Source organism: Phyllostomus hastatus, unplaced genomic scaffold (genome assembly GCF_019186645.2).
Source record: "Phyllostomus hastatus isolate PE091 unplaced genomic scaffold, TTU_PhHast_1.1 phas_scaffold_1674, whole genome shotgun sequence".
NCBI classification, from domain to species: domain Eukaryota; kingdom Metazoa; phylum Chordata; class Mammalia; order Chiroptera; family Phyllostomidae; genus Phyllostomus; species Phyllostomus hastatus.
In genome coordinates, this window is record NW_025334011.1 from 25,314,479 (window position 1) to 25,334,526 (window position 20,048).

Consider the following 20,048-nt stretch of genomic DNA (forward strand, 5'->3'; position numbering starts at 1 on the left):
ACCAAGGATCTGTCCATCCTTATTTCTAGAAAATAAAAAGACCTGAGTTCTGCTTTTGCTCTGGTGGTTTCCTCAACTTTTCTTCCTTACATAATCACTACCACTGATTACATCTGTAACTTGAGATGCGCTTATTATTTCCTGTGAGCCGCATAGCAATGCTAAAAGTTGGGCCCTGTTAATGTTCCCATTTTACAGAAGAGCAAAATGGAGGTTAGAGAGATTAAATGACTTGACCAGATTCGCACACTTAGTGAGTATGGATTTTGGTTTCCTTCACTGAAAAGTCAATGTGCCTGGCTATTTAAAACCTCTGAAAGCCAGACAACTAAAGTTGTTTTAAGCTAACCTAAATCCAGGCAACCATTTCACATCTCCTCCTCTCATTTAATGCTAAAATGATCCTTTTTACCTCTCCTACTGCTTCATCTTTCCACCTGTTACTTGATTCTTAGAATACAACACGAGGCGTATTCTTACAGCACCGCCAGCCACAGCGACATGTCCCCCCAATCCATAACTTTCCCATTGTTCCCATTTGCAGCATTTCCTTGATTTGACTCTTAGAGGTAACAAATTCTTTCCCTGATACCTTCAGGATTTCATGTAGACAAGTTTAGTATTCTTAGAGCTTTATTTAGAGTAAATTAAACTTGAAAATCAGTAACACCTCTCCCACCTGCCACAGTGTGGTCACTGTCCTTGGAAGGCAGCTGAGGCTGCACCCCTCCTGTGGCTTGCACCTGCACGCAGTGCCCAGAACGGAGTGCAGGGCACGGCCTGCCTCCCTCACCCTGTGCTCCCGTGCGGTGCCTGAGATGGGACCCAGCCCCTTCAATGACTGCGCACAGGGAGAAACACCACCTCGGTGCCGCTGCTCTAGACCAGTGGTTTTCCTTTTCTGCCACAGAGGCTGCTCCCCCAACCTTGGGCTGTCCCCTCCTAATTGTATCCCTGTCGTTTGTCCACTAGATGTGGTTATCTCTGAAGTACTGAGGCGTGGTACTCAGACATCCATAGGGGAGAACAAATTGCCTTGAACATGAGCTTGTGAGCTTGGTAATGGGGTGAGAGCCCAATTTCCTCACCTCTCTCAGCAGAAACTGCTCTTCAGCAACCTTAATAGCACCAGAAATGGGAAGTTTCTTCTTCTGCTCTCTCAGAGCCTGAGGAGTGGCTGCCGGGGGGCCCCCCTCCACCCACAGACAGCCGGTCTTCCCCTCTCCGTCCCACTCGGTTACGCCTTTTCCTCTCTCTCTTTCAGGAAGGAAAATGGGCAATTTAATTGTTTTAAAAAACAAGATGAAAGGTTTCTGAAATTTTTATTTTCTTTTTGAAATCTCTGGAGTCCTTCCCTTTACCAGGAATCCTTCCTCTAAATCAATATGGTACAACTTGGTTTATAGCAGGCATTTCCTACCAAGTGGAATTTTCCACCATGGGTGGGTAGTGAGTTGTAGAGCAGTAAATTCAGCTATTTAAAATTTCAAACCTGCTGTTTCAATAAAGAGTGTGAGTTAAGCCTGGGGCTGAGGAGGACCACATCTGTCCGTGGGTATTTTCAGGGATGCTCTTCTGAGGCTGCGTGGTTTCTGTGGACATCAACTTACATTTACTGATATAAACGAAAAAAGCAGATGGGATGCTGTTTCTATCAGGAATAGCCAACGAATCTGAATTAGTGGCCCCCAAGATTTGACCAGGAAGGAGCTCTGAGAGATCATTTAACAGAATATCTTTTCAACCCTTTAACCTTAAAACTAGAAATTCTGAAATCTCTTTGAAAAGGTTTTAAAAGGAGAGTAGCATGAATGACAAACACGTCTGCACACAGAGAACTAGGTGGGGCTAGTCTTGCCTCTTTACCCCCAAAATTCACATCAGAAACCAGTCACTTAAGGACAGGGTATTGAGTGATTACTCTGGTACCTAATACACGTACTTCCCAATTGGTGATTGAATTCCAAAACTCATTTGTCCTCTCTGTATTCCTTTATTCTTTTTGTTCCTATTCCTACTCACCAAAAATACTTGGGATAGCTATGTTTATTTGTAAGTCACCAGTGTGGCATTGGGGAGTGTTTTCTTATAGAAATAGCAGTGTGTGTGTAGAACAGGTTGGGTTCCGTTGTAACCATTTGTGGAACAGCCAGAATGTGCTAAAGCCTGATTTTGACGAGCCTCACACAGCAGCGAGTGGATGCATGAAGCATAGTAGGAGCACACAGGAAGGCTGGTGTGTTGTAGGGCTTTGCTGAGTGGACCTAGGGACCCACCTGTCCCTAGGCATGCCCACACATGCCACCCAGGTAGAGCTGCTCCACCCCAGCCCTACTTTCTCCACCTCTAAAAGGCTGGCTTTGGCCAAGGCTAAGGGACAGTCAGAAGGTTGGACCTGCTACCTATCGTGCATGTGTCCTTGTCAACACCTCCAGGTGGGTTTCTCTACTGCCACCGATGACCACCGAGACCCCTGGGGGTTGTGCCTTGAAATGCACTCGAGGACTGTGTGTGCACTCTCTGTACTGCAGTCTTACTTTTGTCATGGATTTACCAGGAGACGAAATCCTTTCCTGCTCTGTCTGGGGGCTGATGGCTTCACAAACCAGCCACACTGCCTTTTAATGACTACTCTCTTTGTCAATAGCTCCAATTAAGTTATTTCAACTCAAAGTCTCCTTCTATTAGAAGGTGCGGGGGTGGTGAGAATCACTGCCAACCTCCCACTACACAGCAATTGCGCTGGGTACAATTAGAAGAGAAAATGATTTCTCCTTGATTAAGAAGTTCCTCGACACCTGCAGGCAGTGTTGGGGCGGAGACGGATTTGTGGCGTGGCTCAGAGAACACTTATCACTTCACAAGGCTCCAGATGCACTGTGCTCTGGGCCTTCTTGGCCTGGAAGCTTATTTGTCTTCTGAAAGTTTGTAAATTGGATGGACTTTTGACAATTGCAGCAGAATTCTTGCCAATGGTATAAGATGGATAACGCAATACAAGGGAGTCTGGCTGGTTCTCAAAGTGGAAAGTGGTTTCTAAAAAGATCAGAATGAGAAGTGGACTCCCCCTGTACAGCATGCTGTGGAAGGGGATCGAGAAAGTGATAGGGGGTGGGCCAAAACCCTGGTACCTTAAACCTTTGGGGGAAACAACGGAACCAACTATAGAACACAGCAGGAGAGAAAATAGCCCAGCTGATCTCAGGGGTTCATTACGATTTGGTCACCATATCAGATTGTCAGAACAGTTTTGAATGTTGCCTGAGAATTTATTTTTTTCAACAGTTTCTATGAGATGAAAAGTAGCTATTTAAAGTGATGTAGGTAGGCTTATTCAATGTCCCAAAGAACATTTGGTTCCAGGAATCACAAGTGAAATTATAGTTAAAACCATTAGTGTATATGCTATTATGCAATTTGTAAAACATTTTAAGTTGGTGAGAATATTATTTCCAGATCAACTGGCTTTGTCTTTCTTGTCATTCTGTGATGCTTCCTGGGTCACCCTCTGTGCTTCCAGTGCAGTTAAGAACCTTACCAGAAAGCAAATGGAGCACCTGCCTCAAATTAGTTTGAAAATGTTGATATTTTATTGTTGAGATAACCCAGATAAGACACAACAGAAAAATAACAAGAGATGTTTGGCACACGCACGCAGACTTCCATCCCCAGTACGTGACCCTGATACTTGTCAATCATTTAGGAGTTTTCCCCTCATGCCCCTGTACTGAGCCTGGCAGCATTTTGTCAGCAGCCCCTTTCCTCAGTTGCTATAATAGCATCTGAGAAAGATCCAGAAACCCTTTTCTTTAATCCACATACTTCATGTTATAAACTTACCATTTGAAGAAAATTTCATATTATAAAAATTACCTAAGTGTCATCTGTGGCTTCCAGTATCTTAACATCTCAAGTGACGTTCAAGCTCCACGTTACATAACAATCAACTACGTGATTTTCAGGCCCGTGCAGTGTCTGGCACAGTTCTCCGAAGTGGCGAGTTAGCCGAGGCGAAGGGGGGATGCTTGATGTGCGCCGCCTGTGTCTGTGGGCTTCTGGAAGGAATCTGTGTCCTCAATTCTTTTGTTTCTGAACAAAAGATGGTGGCCACTGTGGTGGCTAGTACTTTCCTCTTTCTAACAGATGAAGACAGTGAGGAGGAGGAGGAGGATGTTCCCTTAAAGAACTGTCCCTCCCATACCGCCAGACCTGGGGACAGGGAAGATGGAGCACTCGGAGAACACAAGAGTATCAGCTCCTCCCCTGAGCGGGACCTGGTTTGCAGGGGCCGTGTCTCTTTTCCCCTCTGCACATTGTGGCTCAGGGGACGGCCGATCTTTGCTCATAACTGTGGAATCAGCTGTCAGGGGTGCAGACAGCTTCCTTCTCCATGTTCCTTTCCATGTGTCTGCTGCCTGTGGCACCTGGTGCATGACATGAGTTTGTGCTTTAAGCCCTGTGCAGAGTTCCCTGTGCCTTTGGGCTCTTTGACATCTGCTTCTGTGGAGTGTCTGGGCCAGTCTGTGGTCCTTCCTGCCAAGCCCTGCAGACACTGTGGCACAGAGGCCAGGGCCCGTGCCCTCCAGCTTGGCTGTGAGTTCATATCTGCCATCAGCTCTGCCAGGAGGTGAAGGCGGGTCAGACACTGCTCCGTGAGCTTTCTCAGACTCTTTTGAACTTTTTATTCATCCACGAAGAGATGCAGTCACCTCCCACCACTTGTGCCCATGTGGCCACTCCAACTAGAACATCAGCTCAGAGAGAGCATACCTCCTAAATCAGCAAGACATTTACTGTGGTGAATGGCTCCCTCTCGTCAGTTGCCATAACAGAAGCATCTGAGAAACATGCTCTTAACAGTTATGGTGAAAAGGAAGTATCGATGCCTCCAGCTCCCAATTATCTAAGGGCCACTGCTCCAGCTTGTGAGTTCCCGTGCTTTATAGTTCTGTCTCTCCTTTTGCTACTGCATTCAGGGTGAACATCACAAGGAAATAATGCACACATTTATTTATTTTGCTCTTGTTAAAAAAAATAGTCTGATCAGAAGTCTGGAGGAATTAGGGCTGAAACCTAAAATGAGATTTGGGATTACCTATGGGTTGTGTTTCTTGCTTGCTCTCATAACTAGAAACACTCCACAATAGCCTGTATACTCCCCTGTTCTTGCTCAGAAAGATTTATCTTCAGCAGAATGAAGAGGGGATTTTGCTGTTAGCTTTTCTGCACAGGGACTTTTCCTACAGGCTGCAGAAACTCTGGCCTTAACAATAGCACATTCCAGCAGAAAGAGCCAGGGCAAGGGCAAGACTGACTGGTTCATAGCTACCGTGTAACGTTGGAAAATAAACTTCTCCAAGGCTCTTCTTTTTTTCTCTCTCTGTCTGGTGTGGATAAGTGTAACTGTCAGGGTTGTTGACTGGACTGCAATGGGAAATGTTCACGCAGGACTAGCATGAGATCCGACTGGACAGGCACTTCATCTGGGTTAGGACCCTCTGAGAGAAAACCAGTACACTGCCCATTTTCCTGCTGGGTGCTTGGGGCAAGGCATGGGCCTCTCAGTCCCTTTCTGCCCTCACTGGTAACTTGGGGATAACGATGGTAAGGATCATTTAGCTCTTTCCCCCAAGGACAGCGGGGGTAAGTGAGGTAGTGCACCCCAAGCCCAGAGAACACACAGCTCAACCTATGATGAGTGCCTTGTAGGCAACAGCTATTTTTGGTTTCTCTAATCTCCTAATTTTTTGGAAAGTCTATACTAAAGACACCTCAATTGGATATATCTGGGTAAAAAGGAGATTTTGTTTGTGAAAAACATTTACTGTCCTGTATTTTTTACTGTTTGCACAAATATGTATGGCAGACACTGCTGGGTTCCAGAGACCGGGTGGGTGTGCAACACTGGACCATCGCCACCGGAACAGGAACAGGAAGTGTGGGAATAGTACAAAATAAGCCCAGTTCCTGGGGTGGATGATTCTTGGTGAACAGGGGCTTAGAGCCAAGGAAGCAAGATGACGCGTTTCATGTATAAGAAGGTGAAATGACAGCACTGACGATAACCCACCCAAATCTTAGAGGATGCAGAGCAGGCCTAGTGTAGAATTCCCAAAGGCCAGATTGTAGGTCGAACCTCTGCACTGTAAGCTGCATAGAGGCAAAGGGAGGGGCTACCCATTGGCATCCCCACAGCACCTCGAAAGGCACTATGGCAGGCCAGAGGTGCATCCTCGAATTGAACTGATCTGAGGGGAAGTCACATCCCAGCCCCCAAACAGAATGTACTGCTCTCTGACTCGGTTTGGTCTGAATGATAGTGCTTAGCACAACACTGATGTAAAATCATCACCTATTAAGTATTCGTTGATTGATATACTGACTGCGTTTGACTGACTGATGGCATTTGATGGATAATCTCCACTTACGCACACGTGCGCGGGCATGCACATGCCCTGTTCTCTTCCTGTTGGGAAAGGCAACAAATAAAACAGATCACACACAGGGTCCAGCACGAATAACACCTCTTTCTGATCACAAAATCTTTTATTGCAAAGTCATAAGCATGTAATTCTGTGACATAACAATATCACACTCCAGCACACTGTGTGACATTTTGGGTGAAACATCTACATTGCTGTCCATCTCATGCAAAACATCCACATACCCGACCAACCACACTCAAGCAGGCCTTGCTTCCGGTGGACCTTTGTCTCTACTCAGTTTTTAGGATCACAGGTGGTTCAGCCCAAGTAGCAGACTGAAAAAGAAAAACAGACCTGAAGAATACCTTCTGTATCAGACGTTTGCATCATCCGGCTTGTGTCTCCTCTTTATCATTTCACAGCTCCCGAGGTCCTCGCCCAGAAACCTTACAGCAAAGCTGTTGACTGCTGGTCCATTGGGGTGATCGCCTATATCTTGTAAGTATTGCTGCCACCTTGGCTGCTTTTTTTCCTTTTTTAATACTGTGGTAAAATAGACATAACACTGTTTACTATTGTAACCACTTTTAAGAACACAGCTCAGTCATGTTAAGCACATTCACATTGTTGTGGAACCACCACCACTCTCTATCTCCTGAACCTTTTCGTCTTCCCAGATGGAAACTCTGACCTCACCAAATAGCCCCTCCCCGGGCCCCCTCCCCCAGGCCCTGGCAACAACCATTCTGCGTTCTGTCTATGTATTGGACACTCTAGGTTCCTCGTGTCAGTGCATCTCACAGTATCTGTCCTTTTGTGACTGGCTCATTTCACTTAGCATAATGTCTTCCAGGTTCATCCATGTTGTAGCCTGTGTCAGAATTTTTTTTTGAGGCTGAATAATATTCCATCTTGTGTGTATGTCACATCTCATTTATCCATTCACCCATCACTAGACACTTGGTTTCCACTTCTTGGCTGCTGTGAGGATGTGGCTGTGAACATCAGTGTACGGATGCCTGTGCGAGTCCTGCTCCCGGTGCTTTGGCTGTACACCCGGAAGTGGGAGTGCCCGGTCGGATGGTGACTCTCTGTTTAGCTTTCTGAGGGTCCTCCGTGCGGTTTCCCACAGCAGCCACACCACTTTGCATTCCCAACAGCAGTGCACACGGGCTCCAGTTTCTCCACGGCCTTGCCAGCACTTGTTATTTCCCACTTTCTGAGAGTAGCCTCCTCACAGGTGTGATGTGTCCTCTCATTGTGGGTTTGCTTGCATTTCTGCTATGGCTCATGATGTGGAACATCTTTTCATGTGCCACAGTGAGGGAAAAATGTGATGAAAACCCAAATTTAACCTTTGGATTTCTCATTTCTTCTCAGATGACTAATTGCCACTATCCAGGAAATGTAGTCCTAGGTCATAGGATTGTTGAAGTTATTTCAGGATGATCAATTTTGGTTTTTATTGTTATATTTTAATTTGCTTAAGTCCACTGTAAAGTTATTTTTGAGTTACAATATCTTTTTCCAACACTTATTATCAAATATGCTTTTAGGGTACATTTAGGTTAACCAGTTTCTATAAATGATAGATAATTGATTTTTCTTCCCCATTGCCCCCAAGAAAGAGAATGCTTCCTAGCAGACAGAACCCCAAGTGAGAGACAGTGATCAGTAGGGGGCTGTGATCAAAGCAGGTCTGACTGTAAGTGGCATCCTCGGAGAACGCTGGCCACACCCCCCACCACACACACACCCATATGTCTCATGACCTGAGAAGAAGATGGTCTTTTATGGCATACACTCAACTGGGCAGCTTTTGTAAGCGGCTAAGATAAAAGAAGAGGGAGTGGTGGAGGAACAGGTTTGGGGGAGAAGATAAGATCAAGAATTTCATTTTGGGCATGCTAAACTTGAGACCCCTCTGAGGGGTCTTGAGACTCCGTGGTGCGGTGTATGCACGTGTGGAGGTCAGAGGTCCAGGGTGCAGATACTGGCATGTGGATCTGGGCCTGATTTGAACAGTACAATATCCAGTCCTTATCATCACCGTGTACAGTGCAACATGTGACTGCATTCAAGTATAGTATTAAGCAAAGAAATACTGTATTTTTTATTTCTATTTTATGTATAAACTCGATAGTTACCTGGTCATTACTAGCTTTGCTCCAGGACTTGGTGTGTCAGGTCAATTTCATGACTGTGTGAGACTTCAAAATGTCGGCCTGGGCCTCTCTTTTCCTTGGTGCTTTCCAGAGCTCTGAAAGCCTCAAGCAGGGAGGAATGGACTTTGGATACCTCAGTTGTGCCTTCCAAGATGTTCAGATCCTTGAGTGATAGGCCATATCCTGGAGATAATTTGCTACATAATACGACTGTGCTTGGAGGACCATCAGTTTTGAATTTATCATTATCGTGTCAACAGCTAGCATTTCTTGAGTACTTTCTCTATTCCAGGCACTGTGCTAGGTGCTAAAGATATCAAGGAGACAAAGACATGATGTTTCTCATCAGCATTTTAACAAGGTATACAGGGCAGGGGACAAGAAATGTCACGAGTACATTAAGTGACACGCCGGGAGGCTTGTGTACGGGTGCAGAAGTCCCTGGGATGAAGCACCACTGAGGACACGGGCATTCAGGAAGCAGGAGGCACCATCCCGGGGAGTGTCTGGAAGGTTGGAGGAAACTCACATAAGCAAAGAGGGGAGAAGAGAACATTCTGACCAGGGGAAAGATGCAGGCACTGGAACAGGATGCGGAGGCATGGTCAAGGGCTGATGGAAGTACTCTGTGAAAGCCTGATGGCCTGGGCTGGTGTTCCTGGCGCAAAGCTGGCTCTGGGTTGAACAAGTGTTAGGAGTTAGAACTTGTGGACATCAGTCTCAGACTCTTGCTACTTCCCGCTGACCCACTGTGCCTGGTCTCCCCATTCCCATCCTTCCTCTGAAGATGATGGGCGAGGCTGCCGAGGAGGCCGTGACCAGCACTCGGCACCCAGGGGAAGCCAGGCGTCCCAAGAGGATCTGTGCAGGGCTCCACAGGGCTCCTCGATCTTCATATTACCTGTAGTGGAAGAGAGGTTAGCCTCTGCAGGTTGCTTGAAGTGCATTTTCACTCGACAGACTTGTGACGCTGATGTATGAGGTTGTAGCAAAGGTGGCTGCGACAGGTCACGGCACCACGTTTTCTCCTCTCCACATGCCATGAAAACATTCTTCCTTCTGCCGGTGCAGACACTTGATAAATTGGTTCTCTGTTGATCTCCGTTTCTATGTTATCCATCATTTGGAAGGAGAAATATTTTTTCCTATGAAGGCTACTCATTTTTTAAAGCACATTTGATGGGTCCTTATCCTGCCAGGAATCTCCCTTTGGGGATCAGGACTTGCAAAAACATCTTTGCCTGCAGAGCCTAAGCTGCTGGGAAGGACTGAGCATGGAATGTGCTAGACACCCTGATGAACACATCAGTGTCCAGTCTGATGGGGTGGGTTCAGCCAAGACAACAAGTTCCCAGGGAAGAAATTTCTCCACTCAAAATGCAATTGGCATTTCGTTGACCAAATTTGATTTGGTGATTGCATGTGGACTGCCTGCCTTCTCACAACTTTAAGGAGATAATTTAACAATCGGTTACCTAAATTATGCTCAGGGATACAACATGCCCTGGAGAAAGGCAGGGAATTTTTACCAATGCAGAAACTAAGGGAGGTCTGAAGGAGATCAGCTGTTACAGCATTAGGGCAGGCCAGCTGGTTAGGGTGCGCTTGCCACGGACAGTGAGGGCACTCATCTGTACTGTGACTTCTGACCCTTTGCAGCTGGAAGAAAGTTCAGGCAAAATATTATGGTAATCCCTTTATTTTTTGACTGGCTTCCTATCCTGTTCAATTTTTAAAAATATGTATATATTTATTTACTTATCTATTTTTAGAGGGGAGGGGAGGGAAAAAGATAGGGAGACAAACATCAGTGTAAGAAACATTGATCAGTTGCCCCTTGTACATGCCCTGAACCCACAACCTAGGTGTGTGCCCTGACTGGGATTCGAACCAGGGACTCTTTGCTCTTCAGGACAATGCCCAACTAACTGAGACACACTGGTCAGGGCTATATTGTCTACTTTTTAGAACTAGGTCACATAAATATTGATTGACCGGTACACAGAAAATAACTAGTTTTGTTAAGAACAGAACTAAGGATGCCCAATTTTCATGCTATGTCCATTTTCTGACACAAAGGATGACCTTCACCAGGGCAGTTGGCGTTGCTCTGCCACACTGACAGCCACCTTTCTAGCGTGTCCCAGGAGGAGAGCACAAACCCAGCTTCAGTCGGACAGAATGTGGGTGATTACCGAGCCCCGTGAAATAACCAAGCCTCAGATGTGGTGGTGGTTCTTACTACCATCGATATGAGCCATGTTAACACTGATAAGAATAATTAACTGGCGTTGCCAGCAGGCAGTAATCATATTGTTATACTCACAGCTTTGTGACATGGGACACATGGCCTCCTTCAAGCCACCATGGGCCTGTGGTCCATACTTTGGCTTTGGAAGTTTAAAAGCTAAATTAGAAGTTTATTCATTTTGCTCAGTCACTCCCTGTGAATTGACTCATACCAGCCAGAATCAAAGGCAACTTGGGGGAAAAAAACAAAAAAACAAAAACCGGAGTGTCAATTCACTAAATCAAAATGAGATTTGAGTCCCACAAGGTAATTGGAGATGTGTGTCATCGCCCTCGCATGTTCTCTGCCTGGTAGGAAATGCTCCGCGAGAGAGCAAATTAAAGCCAGAAGTTTCCTTTAAGCACAAGGAACCAGCGCAGGGGCGTTGGATGGCCTCGGCCATCTTCATGAAGCCTGTGGTGGGCACCCCGTCACCCTTCTCACCCAAAGGAACTGCAGTCAAGGGACCGGCTATTCCTGCTGGTGGGTCGGAGGGGCCGCATGCTGATCAGTTCTTACACCTCCCTCTCTTTCCTCCTGCCTTATCGACCAGCCACTGCCCTGCTCTTTCCTTATTCTAGCCTCCTCATTTTTATTTCAGCAGGCATTGATTGATGGATTGTGATAATTCTAGGTTTACTGGCTTTATTTCACTGACTGCACTTCAGTGTGGCTGCTTTCCGACAGCATTCAGAAAGGTGCCTAATTTCCCCTCCACACTCGGTACTGAGTGGACCCCGTTGGTGGCTGACTGCCTTTCCTTAGCTTTATTCTCGGACACAAGTACTGCTTGACTAGATTTCAGCTTTGTTCGTGGGCCTGTGATCCTCTCCACTGCTTCAAGAGAAAGACTTTACTAGGTGTCTGTTCACAGCTGGTTCATCTCTAACCCCTTGGAAAATAGTCAAACATAAAATACTCTTTGGTTTCAAAAAGAGGGTGCAGAGGTATGCACAGTGGTGATGGAGGGAATTTTACAAGTGTGCAACTGAGATCCAAAAAATTCTGCATTTTAGATGACAGTAGGAGCAACTTCCTGCCAGTGACTTCAGGGAAGGTGGAATCCACCAATTTCTGTGACTTTGTCTTTGCAAAGACCCTTGGTGGAGAGGGCACCTGGAGGGAGAAGCGTCAAGGAAAATATCTCATCTACATCACTTTTATCCTCTGAATGGTGTGGCTTGAGGCTAGATAGAGAAACATTTCACCCCCTCTGCTCCCCTGTGTTCATCTCAGGATTGTCTCCTGGAAACTGTCATTCATGTAGCAGCTAAATGCTGCAGAATATTTAGCCTGGAGAAGGGAAGGCAGGTGGGTAACAGTCACACCCTTAACTAACATTTATTGAGCCTAACGTGTGTCAGGCAGTATGATGAAGCAGCAGAGATGGATTCATTACCTCCCCAGCCTTGGAGCCACTTACTGTCTGCTGGAGGTGACAGGCAATAAATAGATAAGTTACAGTCCAGCCTTGCTGGTTCTCACTGAGAGATAGGAGGGAGGGGCTGGGAGATCGCCCAGGGCAGAGCCGTGAACCCTGCCTGGCTTGGAGGAAGGCTGCGCATGAGGAGTGGCCTCCACCTGAAGCTTGAAGGACTGTCTTGCAAAGCTGTGCAGGGAGGTTGATGGTTTATCATTCAAGACTCAGTTGTCTGAGGAGCTGGTGTGTGTGCTATGTTTGAGAAAAGACATACCAGTCCATTTAAAACATGATTTTAAAAATATGACTTGAAAGACAACCTAGCTTTGAACACTTGATATCTAAAACCTTGTGATGGGAAAAATATAATTCTCTGAATTATCAGATTGTTAATTTACTAGTGCCATACTGAGCCAATGCAAGATCAAAAAAGGCCTTATTATTTTTAAGTGTTTATCATCTGGAATGTACCACAGCAGCACAGAGGCAGGAGGGAGGTAGCACATAGAGAGTGAAAAGACCCAAACAGTGTACAGACAGGTGAATGGCCAGCTCACCGGAAGGTATAGTGGCAAAGTCATGAATTCAAACCACTTATTCTGGGCTAGGGCTGTGACTAAGAGGCACATATATGGAGGTGGGAAGGGTAGAGTTCTGCTTCACACCAGCAATTCAGGAAACACTCATGGGGGTGATGGGAAGACTTAGCCAGGGCGGACCAGAAGCACGTGGCTCAGTGCCCGATGGCACGGTGGGCCACGAGCCTAGGCTGGGTGGCACAAGAGACCACTTTCTGGCTTCCGATCTCCTGGCCATGCTCCAGAGGTCTGTCTTCTGGTCCTCAGGAGTACATTGTGAGACAGTGAACGGACCCAGGGCATAAGTGAAAAGTACAATTAAAGGCCAAGGCCAAGAGGATGAGGTACCAAGGCATTTCCCAAATGCATGTTAGTCTGCACAGACTCCAAACTGCTTACCAATCAATCAGATCACGGCAGACAGAGAAGAAAGGAAGGAAGCTTGGGTGGGGGGGGGGGGAGCGGTGGGAGGGAGAGAGGAAGAGCCCAACCAAGAAACTAATGTGTAGAAGCAAAAGTCAAATTGGAAGTCTGCCCGGTTCAGAATCATCAGTTAGCGCTCATGTTAATCACGTCCAGACTGGATATCGGCGCCCCTTGGGGCTTCAGCATGAAATACATCACTCGTGAGAACTAATTTTAGCTGCTGAAAGTCTGCTGTGTTTTTCCTAACACAACATTCCCGGTGGTTGGACGCTCTCCTCACTCCTCCCCCTCCTCCCTGCTGTGCCCTCTGTGCCACTGGTAGTGTGAGCCTCGCTGAGAGTGGTCCTGTGTGACCTCCCTTCAGACACGGTTCTCCCGCGGCAGGAGGCACGGCCCCTCTGCGCTCATCCCCCCAGACTGCCCAGAGGTGCTGTCCGTTTGGCTAATGCAAGAACCAAAACATTATTCACTTGGACGATGTATTATCTAGTCTAGCCCCGTACTGTGTGAGAATCTGGTTTTCACTGTTTTACCCCAAGGTGGGTATGCTGCTAACTTCTTGCACTTGGGGAAGTGTTTGGTCTTCTTCCACTCCCCAGCTCCCAAGCTCCCCACTCCAGTTGTGTATAAACTTTCTGAGGAATGTGTTTCCTTTTCCTCCTCCAATATTCCTTTCCTTTCTCTTCTAGATCTTTTCTTGATTTGCTTACTCGTTCTCAGCTTTGAAGATATTGTCCACATCTCAGGGGCTGACACGGGGCACTTAGTCATTGCATGTTCACCAACAGCACTTAGCTGACGTCTTCCTGCGTGGTTTTCCTCAGGGAACCACTCCCTGATTGCTTCGCAGTTTGCGAGGAGACAGCTGTGGCATGCACCTAGTCGAACACACGGTTGCTGATGTGACCAGCTGACACTTTTGTAATCACTCAGGTCACATTGGTCATTCTGGTCTATAAATCTGAAACCTGTTTTGCTCAATAAGTCGAACTTGCAACTAAGCACAAGAGACTTATCAGCTTTAAAGGCTTTGGTTTACTATATTATTTTTTAAAAATAATCCAGAGTAAGAGGAATAAAACCCAGATTCTTAGCACAGGCCCCGGACATTCATTAAATAAACAGTTGGCTACCTACCGAGTGTCAGGAAGGAAGGACAAACGGTGCTTCCGAACGAAACACAGGACCAGAGCCACAGTGCACGGACCAGACTCTGGTTCCTGAAGGAGGAACGCCCGGGCCTGACTGATCTCGTAAATGGTTCTCAGAGGCTCTGGTCCTGGTCTGGCCATTGTGTGGTTTATCTAGTTTACAGTGTACAGAGAGGTTTGTTGTTTCAGTCCTTTTCATGGTACCCTGGTCTAATTGCATAAAAATCACTTCTTTGTCACAAATATGCCTTTGACTAAATGTTCTCAGGAAATCTTGAGCTATTCCTAGAACTGAGGGCTTCTAGGCTCAATGCTTGGACACATTGGTACACAAAAATCAAAGCTTAAATGCAGATCTCTGGTACACTCTGTCCTCACATTCATAACACAGTGCACAGAAAAAAAGGGCCAGAGGCAGCATTGCTCTTTCTCCCTTGGGTAACATGTTAGAAGTGTAGGTCAGGATGTATGCTCAGTAATAGGTAAGTCTGAGACTTGGCACACAATTTGAAAGTGATGTAGCCTCGTTCTCCCGTTTAGCATATAGGAGATTGGACCGAGTCCTCAGGGCTCATCTACCCATCTCTCCCCCCATTTTGTTCTTACTGGTGGGAAGCAGTATCCCGTGTCAGGGTATTTTGGCTGAAGGATGCTGAAAAGGATTAGATGCAGTTGGTGGCCTGGCTAAGGGTGAGGGAGCTGGCATTTAGTGATTGCTGAGCGACAGGCACTTTCATTTGTTATGTCTATTCTTTACCTATCTTTCCACCCATCTACCTATGCACATGTTTTATATACAATATGCATTATTAGACAGCATGTGTTATACATATTATAATCTCTCTGTATAAGGTGGGCATCCTTTTCCTTATTTCAGAAAAGAAGCAGACTAAGACTGGCTATATAGCTTCCCCAGGGTCATTCAGCTGGTGGTTGTTGGATCTAGGACTTGAATCTTTGTCTGTCCACAGCCCTGGCTGAAGAGACCACACCGTGAAACCTCCCTGAAAGCCAAGTTGGTGTCGGCCCTCAGAGAACAGACCTTTCCCTGAAAAATCACTGTCTTCTCCAGAGCCCTTCCACCCAATTAGATTAAAACTGCAAATTCTGGGTTGCCACTTTTGACGATTATTCAATTGTCATTGTGAACTGTGGCATTCAAATCGTTATCATATAAAATAGTTAAAATAAGTTTTGGCACTTAAGAAGCACATCACAGCTATTGAGAAAATTTGCTTACATAAATGACTTGATTACCCAATTACACTGGGTCAGTGGGGGGTGCCGGAGCTTCTGCCCATTCCCACAGAGGCCCACAAGATTGAGATCTTCTGTCCTTTACATCCCCTTGCAGCTCTGCGGGGGAGCTGCGTGCTGAACCAAGGCTCCTGGACGGACGCGCTCGTATTGGAATGTGGTTCAGCATGGGGCCCGGGTTCATGTCTCTCCATCCCTCCCTCCGGCAGACAGGGCCATGATGGTCCTGCCATGCTCCCCCATATGTCTTTCCAGAAGGCAGGCTGGGTAGAAGTTAGGTGTTGATCTTCTGACTTCAAGGAGTCGGAGCTGTTCTTTATTTCTTCAGCAGCTCTTCCTATCCTTGTTTCTGGCTCCGTTTCCAGATCATATACGAAAACATGACCTCCTGACTGCAGAGGCAGGTTCAGGAGAAGAGTGTGGGTGGAGTGGCCCCATCATTGCTGTGACATATCTGGCTGCAGAGCTCAAAGGTTAATAATGTGACTTGGCTCTGGAGTTGGATGAGGAAAGTTAAAATTTTGTCCCACCCCTTAGATAGGAGCAAGTTGCCTAATCTCTCATGCATCTCCTCATCTGGAAATGGGAGATTGAAATGTTTACCTCATAAGCACGCATTCAGTGAGACAATATGTGTAAGTTGTGTAGCCCCGTGCCTGGAACACAGTAAATGCTCAACAGATGGTGGCTCTTGTCATTAACTTTTATGGGACACGCACAGCGTAGTTAGTTTTTGTAGAGTAGTCAGTGTTCCACTTGTCCTGTTCAAGTCTTGCTGGACGCTGCAGAGCAAGAACAGGGACTGTCTGCACTGCTATGGGACCAGCGTTTGGCCTGACATCTGTGCTCACTAAAAATCTGTAGAATTGGATCGAAGTGGCGTCGGTTCTCTCAGCGAGAGCTCTGGGCAAGTAGATGCCCAGATTCGCTTAGCCGTCATGCTGAGGCCATCTCTTTCTCTCTCTGGGACTCATTTCCCAGTTTCTCACGTGAGGGGTTGGACCAGATGAGCACTTCTGGACCCCAGGATAAAATTCTGTGCTCACCCCGCTGCTATGCAAAGTCCTTCTTCAAATATACTTTTCAGCTTCTGGTCTGAAGGCTCAAGGGAGGATGGGGGTGCCATGTGAGGTGTGTCATCACATGGGCATCTGCTGGCTGGAGGGATCCAGGGGTGGGGGGTCCCTGGAGGAACCCATCAGGGCACCGCACAGGTGTGAGTGCAGAGAAGACATGTTCTTGTTTGATTTGAAGAATGCCACTTACAGGCAATGCTGTTGGCAATTAGGAAGCTTCACTGCAAAAAACTGTAACACCTGGGAGAGTTTAGCTGAATTATTTTCTTCAGCGTAAATACCTGACTTCTTAAGTCAACTTTAGTATGCACTGTTGGGTGTGCATGTACACACGTGTGCATAGCTGTCTCAAGTAGCTATTTAATATTAATAAGATAATAGTGAATCAACAAACATTTATGGAAAACTGTTGAGTGCTAATGAAAAATACAGAAGAAATACAGTGTGTGACATAGTCTTTTTCCTCCAGGAACTCAGAATCAAGGTGGGAAAATAAATGTAATAACCATGAAATAATCCTTTTTTGCATTTAAAAACTATTTTATTTATTTTTAGAGAGAGGGAAGGGGAGGGAGAGAAACACTGATGTAAGAGAGAAACATCGACTGGTTGCCTCTCGCATGCACCCCAACTATAGACAAACCCACAACCCAGGCATGTGCTATGACCGGGAGTCGAACCAGCAACATTTTGCTTTGTGGGACGATGCCCAGCCAACTGAGCTGCACTGGTCAGGGCTTTGTCACATTTTGTAAGAGGACCCAAGGAAGAAATGGGATTGAGGTATAGTGTAACCAGAGGGAAATTTTCAGGGAGGGCCTGGGCAGGTCGTGTGGCAGTCCTGAAGCACTGAAGCAGGAGCCAACTGACTCACTGTTGCTGAGTGTGCCCCGGGCTGAGTCCCAGGACGGCAGGACTGAATGGGACACTGTCGCCTCCTTCAGGGAGCTCAGAGCCTAACAGAGGAGATGATGGTTGCAGATATCAGCCAACGTGGGTGCCATAGTGGTGGTGCCTGGGCAGCACAGAGGAGGAGTGCCTGCCCAGCCAGGGTAGGGGCCAGGAAAGGCATCGCGGAATGAGGGCCACCCAGGCGGAGCTTTGGGAGTACTCTAGGCACAGGGAACAGTGTGTGGACAGGGATGCTGTCCGGTGAGGATGAAATGCAGTGGCTTCCCGAGACCAGCTCCACGTTATCTCTCCTGTCTGTTTCTATACTTCTTGTTTATTTTGAAGTTTCTTGTTGAGTGTTGTCCCTCTCCCCAAGCAGAATGGCAGCACCACGAGAGTAGAACTCTGATGGTCTCATTCAGTGCCTGGGACACAGCCATGCCGGCTCAGTGTTGGGCACAGCCAGAGGACGGCCTGATAGATGTTTTCTTTTTGTCCTCTGTCTTCAGTGGGGACCCCAAGGGTCTGCTTGGGGAAGGCAGCTGTAGCCCAGGAGAGCCGGGGAGGCTGCAGCAGGCCTGTGCTCTCTTCTGGGTCGGAAAGCAGGAAAGGGCAGGCAGCTGATACTCGGTGGAAACCTAAAAACAAAAAAATCAAGCACATGACCCTTGAAGTGGGGTCATTTTTGTTCAGGCTGGGGTCTTTCTGGAACATGCAAAGAAAAAAACTAGCTGCTCATATACAGCCATCTAGTTGAAGCTAAACTTCCAGGTAATTTGAAGTTTCATACCCCATACACATACATCCATGCTTTATATGCCAATAAAGTTTCTGAAAAGCATTCACAGGAAATTAATAGCAGGAGTGGGAATGTGGGTCAGGAAGGAAATTTTCCCTATATTCTTCTACTCTTCTGTATTTGAACTTTTTAACCATGAGCATTAATTCCTGTGTAAATTTTTTTAAAGAACAAAAGTAAAGATACTTGGGCTCTGCCCTTAGAGATTTGGATGTGCTCAGTTTGGGGAGGATGTGGGGCATCTTAAGGTTTTACCCATTTCCCAGGTGACTGATGAGCACCAGGCTTGAATCATAGTCATAGCACAGGTCCTGCCTCCTCCTGGGAGCCTCCCCCAACCACTCACGAGAGGCTTCGCACTCTCCCCTGAATTCCTGCAGCAGCTGCCATGGAGGAAATCACCACCCGCGCCGCCCCCCCCCCCGCCCCCCACACACACCCTGGGCATCGAGGCCAGCAGGGCTCACTTCCTATGCAGCTCTTGCAGCCAGCAGCACCTAACACAATGCTGTAGCTCCACCTCACCTTAAAAGTTGCCTTCTCCAGACTGCCATTTGTGGCCCTTGACTCGATGTCACCAGCTTAGAGTATGGAGGGCCAGGAGGTAGGTGCTATAAATGCATCTAGCTGGGCCTGAGTAATAGGGAGTAGTGGAGACTGCAGAGAACTGGCTGGATCAACACTGTCTATGGACATTCAAAGTCACATTCATTTTCAGTCGCTGCTGGCCACACAGAACACATCTGTGGGCCAGATTATGCCTGTGGAAGATCAGTCTGCATCTCCGGTGTCTATACATTCTTGCTGTGATCTTATCCACTTTCCCAGCCTTGATGCGAATGCTGATGGCTTCAACTCAGCATCCCTAGGCCAGAACAAGTCCTGGCTTCAGGCTCTTGTCCTCACTGCCTGCTGGCTGCCTTCACACGCACCTGGTCTAGCTCACCACAGCCCGAATGGAATTGATCATCTTAGCCTCCGTGGGATGTTGGCTCTTTGAGTTGCAAGGAACAGATTCTTTCCAATTACCTTAAGGAAAAGGGATTTGTTGCACAGCTTTGTGTGGACTGAGCAGAAGTCCCTGACACTGTTACAGCCCCAGGCACCAGCCCTTCTCACGGCCTCACCCCTAAGCTGCTCTTTCCCTCCTGCCACCTCTGCTTCTCTCCATGTCTGTGCCATCAGCTCCCACTCTTCCCAGCTTGTCTTAGTCTTCTACCCAAGCCAAGGCAAGCCCCAGTGTGGCTACTAGAGCTGATTACTGCTGATGTCAGACTGTCTCCTGGGTCCCCACACACTACTGCTCAGAGCTGCTTCCCTGAGCAGGGCCAGTGAAAGGAGAAGTTGGAACTCCCAGGTACTTGGTGACATACATGTTGGGGCCAGCCCTGGGCCCACTCTTCCCCCTGTGTTCTCCACCGCGGACGATGGCGGCTCCAGTCGTCCTCCCCGTATACCTGGTGTTTACCTGGCCTTCACGTCCCGCATTAGAAGACTCCGGAGGCTTCTGGTGCTCTCTCCCTGAACTTCTTTTGGAATCTTTCAAAAATGTTGGAATGTTTGGAATGTT

At 47.1% G+C, this 20,048-nt stretch overlaps 1 protein-coding gene across 3 annotated transcripts in view; it reads left to right on the plus strand.

The window, feature by feature from the left end:
* Positions 1-20,048, plus strand: part of CAMK1D (calcium/calmodulin dependent protein kinase ID) — a 454,947-nt gene that overhangs the window by 412,467 nt on the left and 22,432 nt on the right. For all 3 annotated transcript variants that reach the window (XM_045857651.1, XM_045857649.1, XM_045857650.1), the window contains one exon: positions 6,848-6,923. In XM_045857651.1, the coding sequence (XP_045713607.1) occupies positions 6,848-6,923 (76 nt within the window). The remainder of the gene's footprint in view (positions 1-6,847; positions 6,924-20,048) is intronic.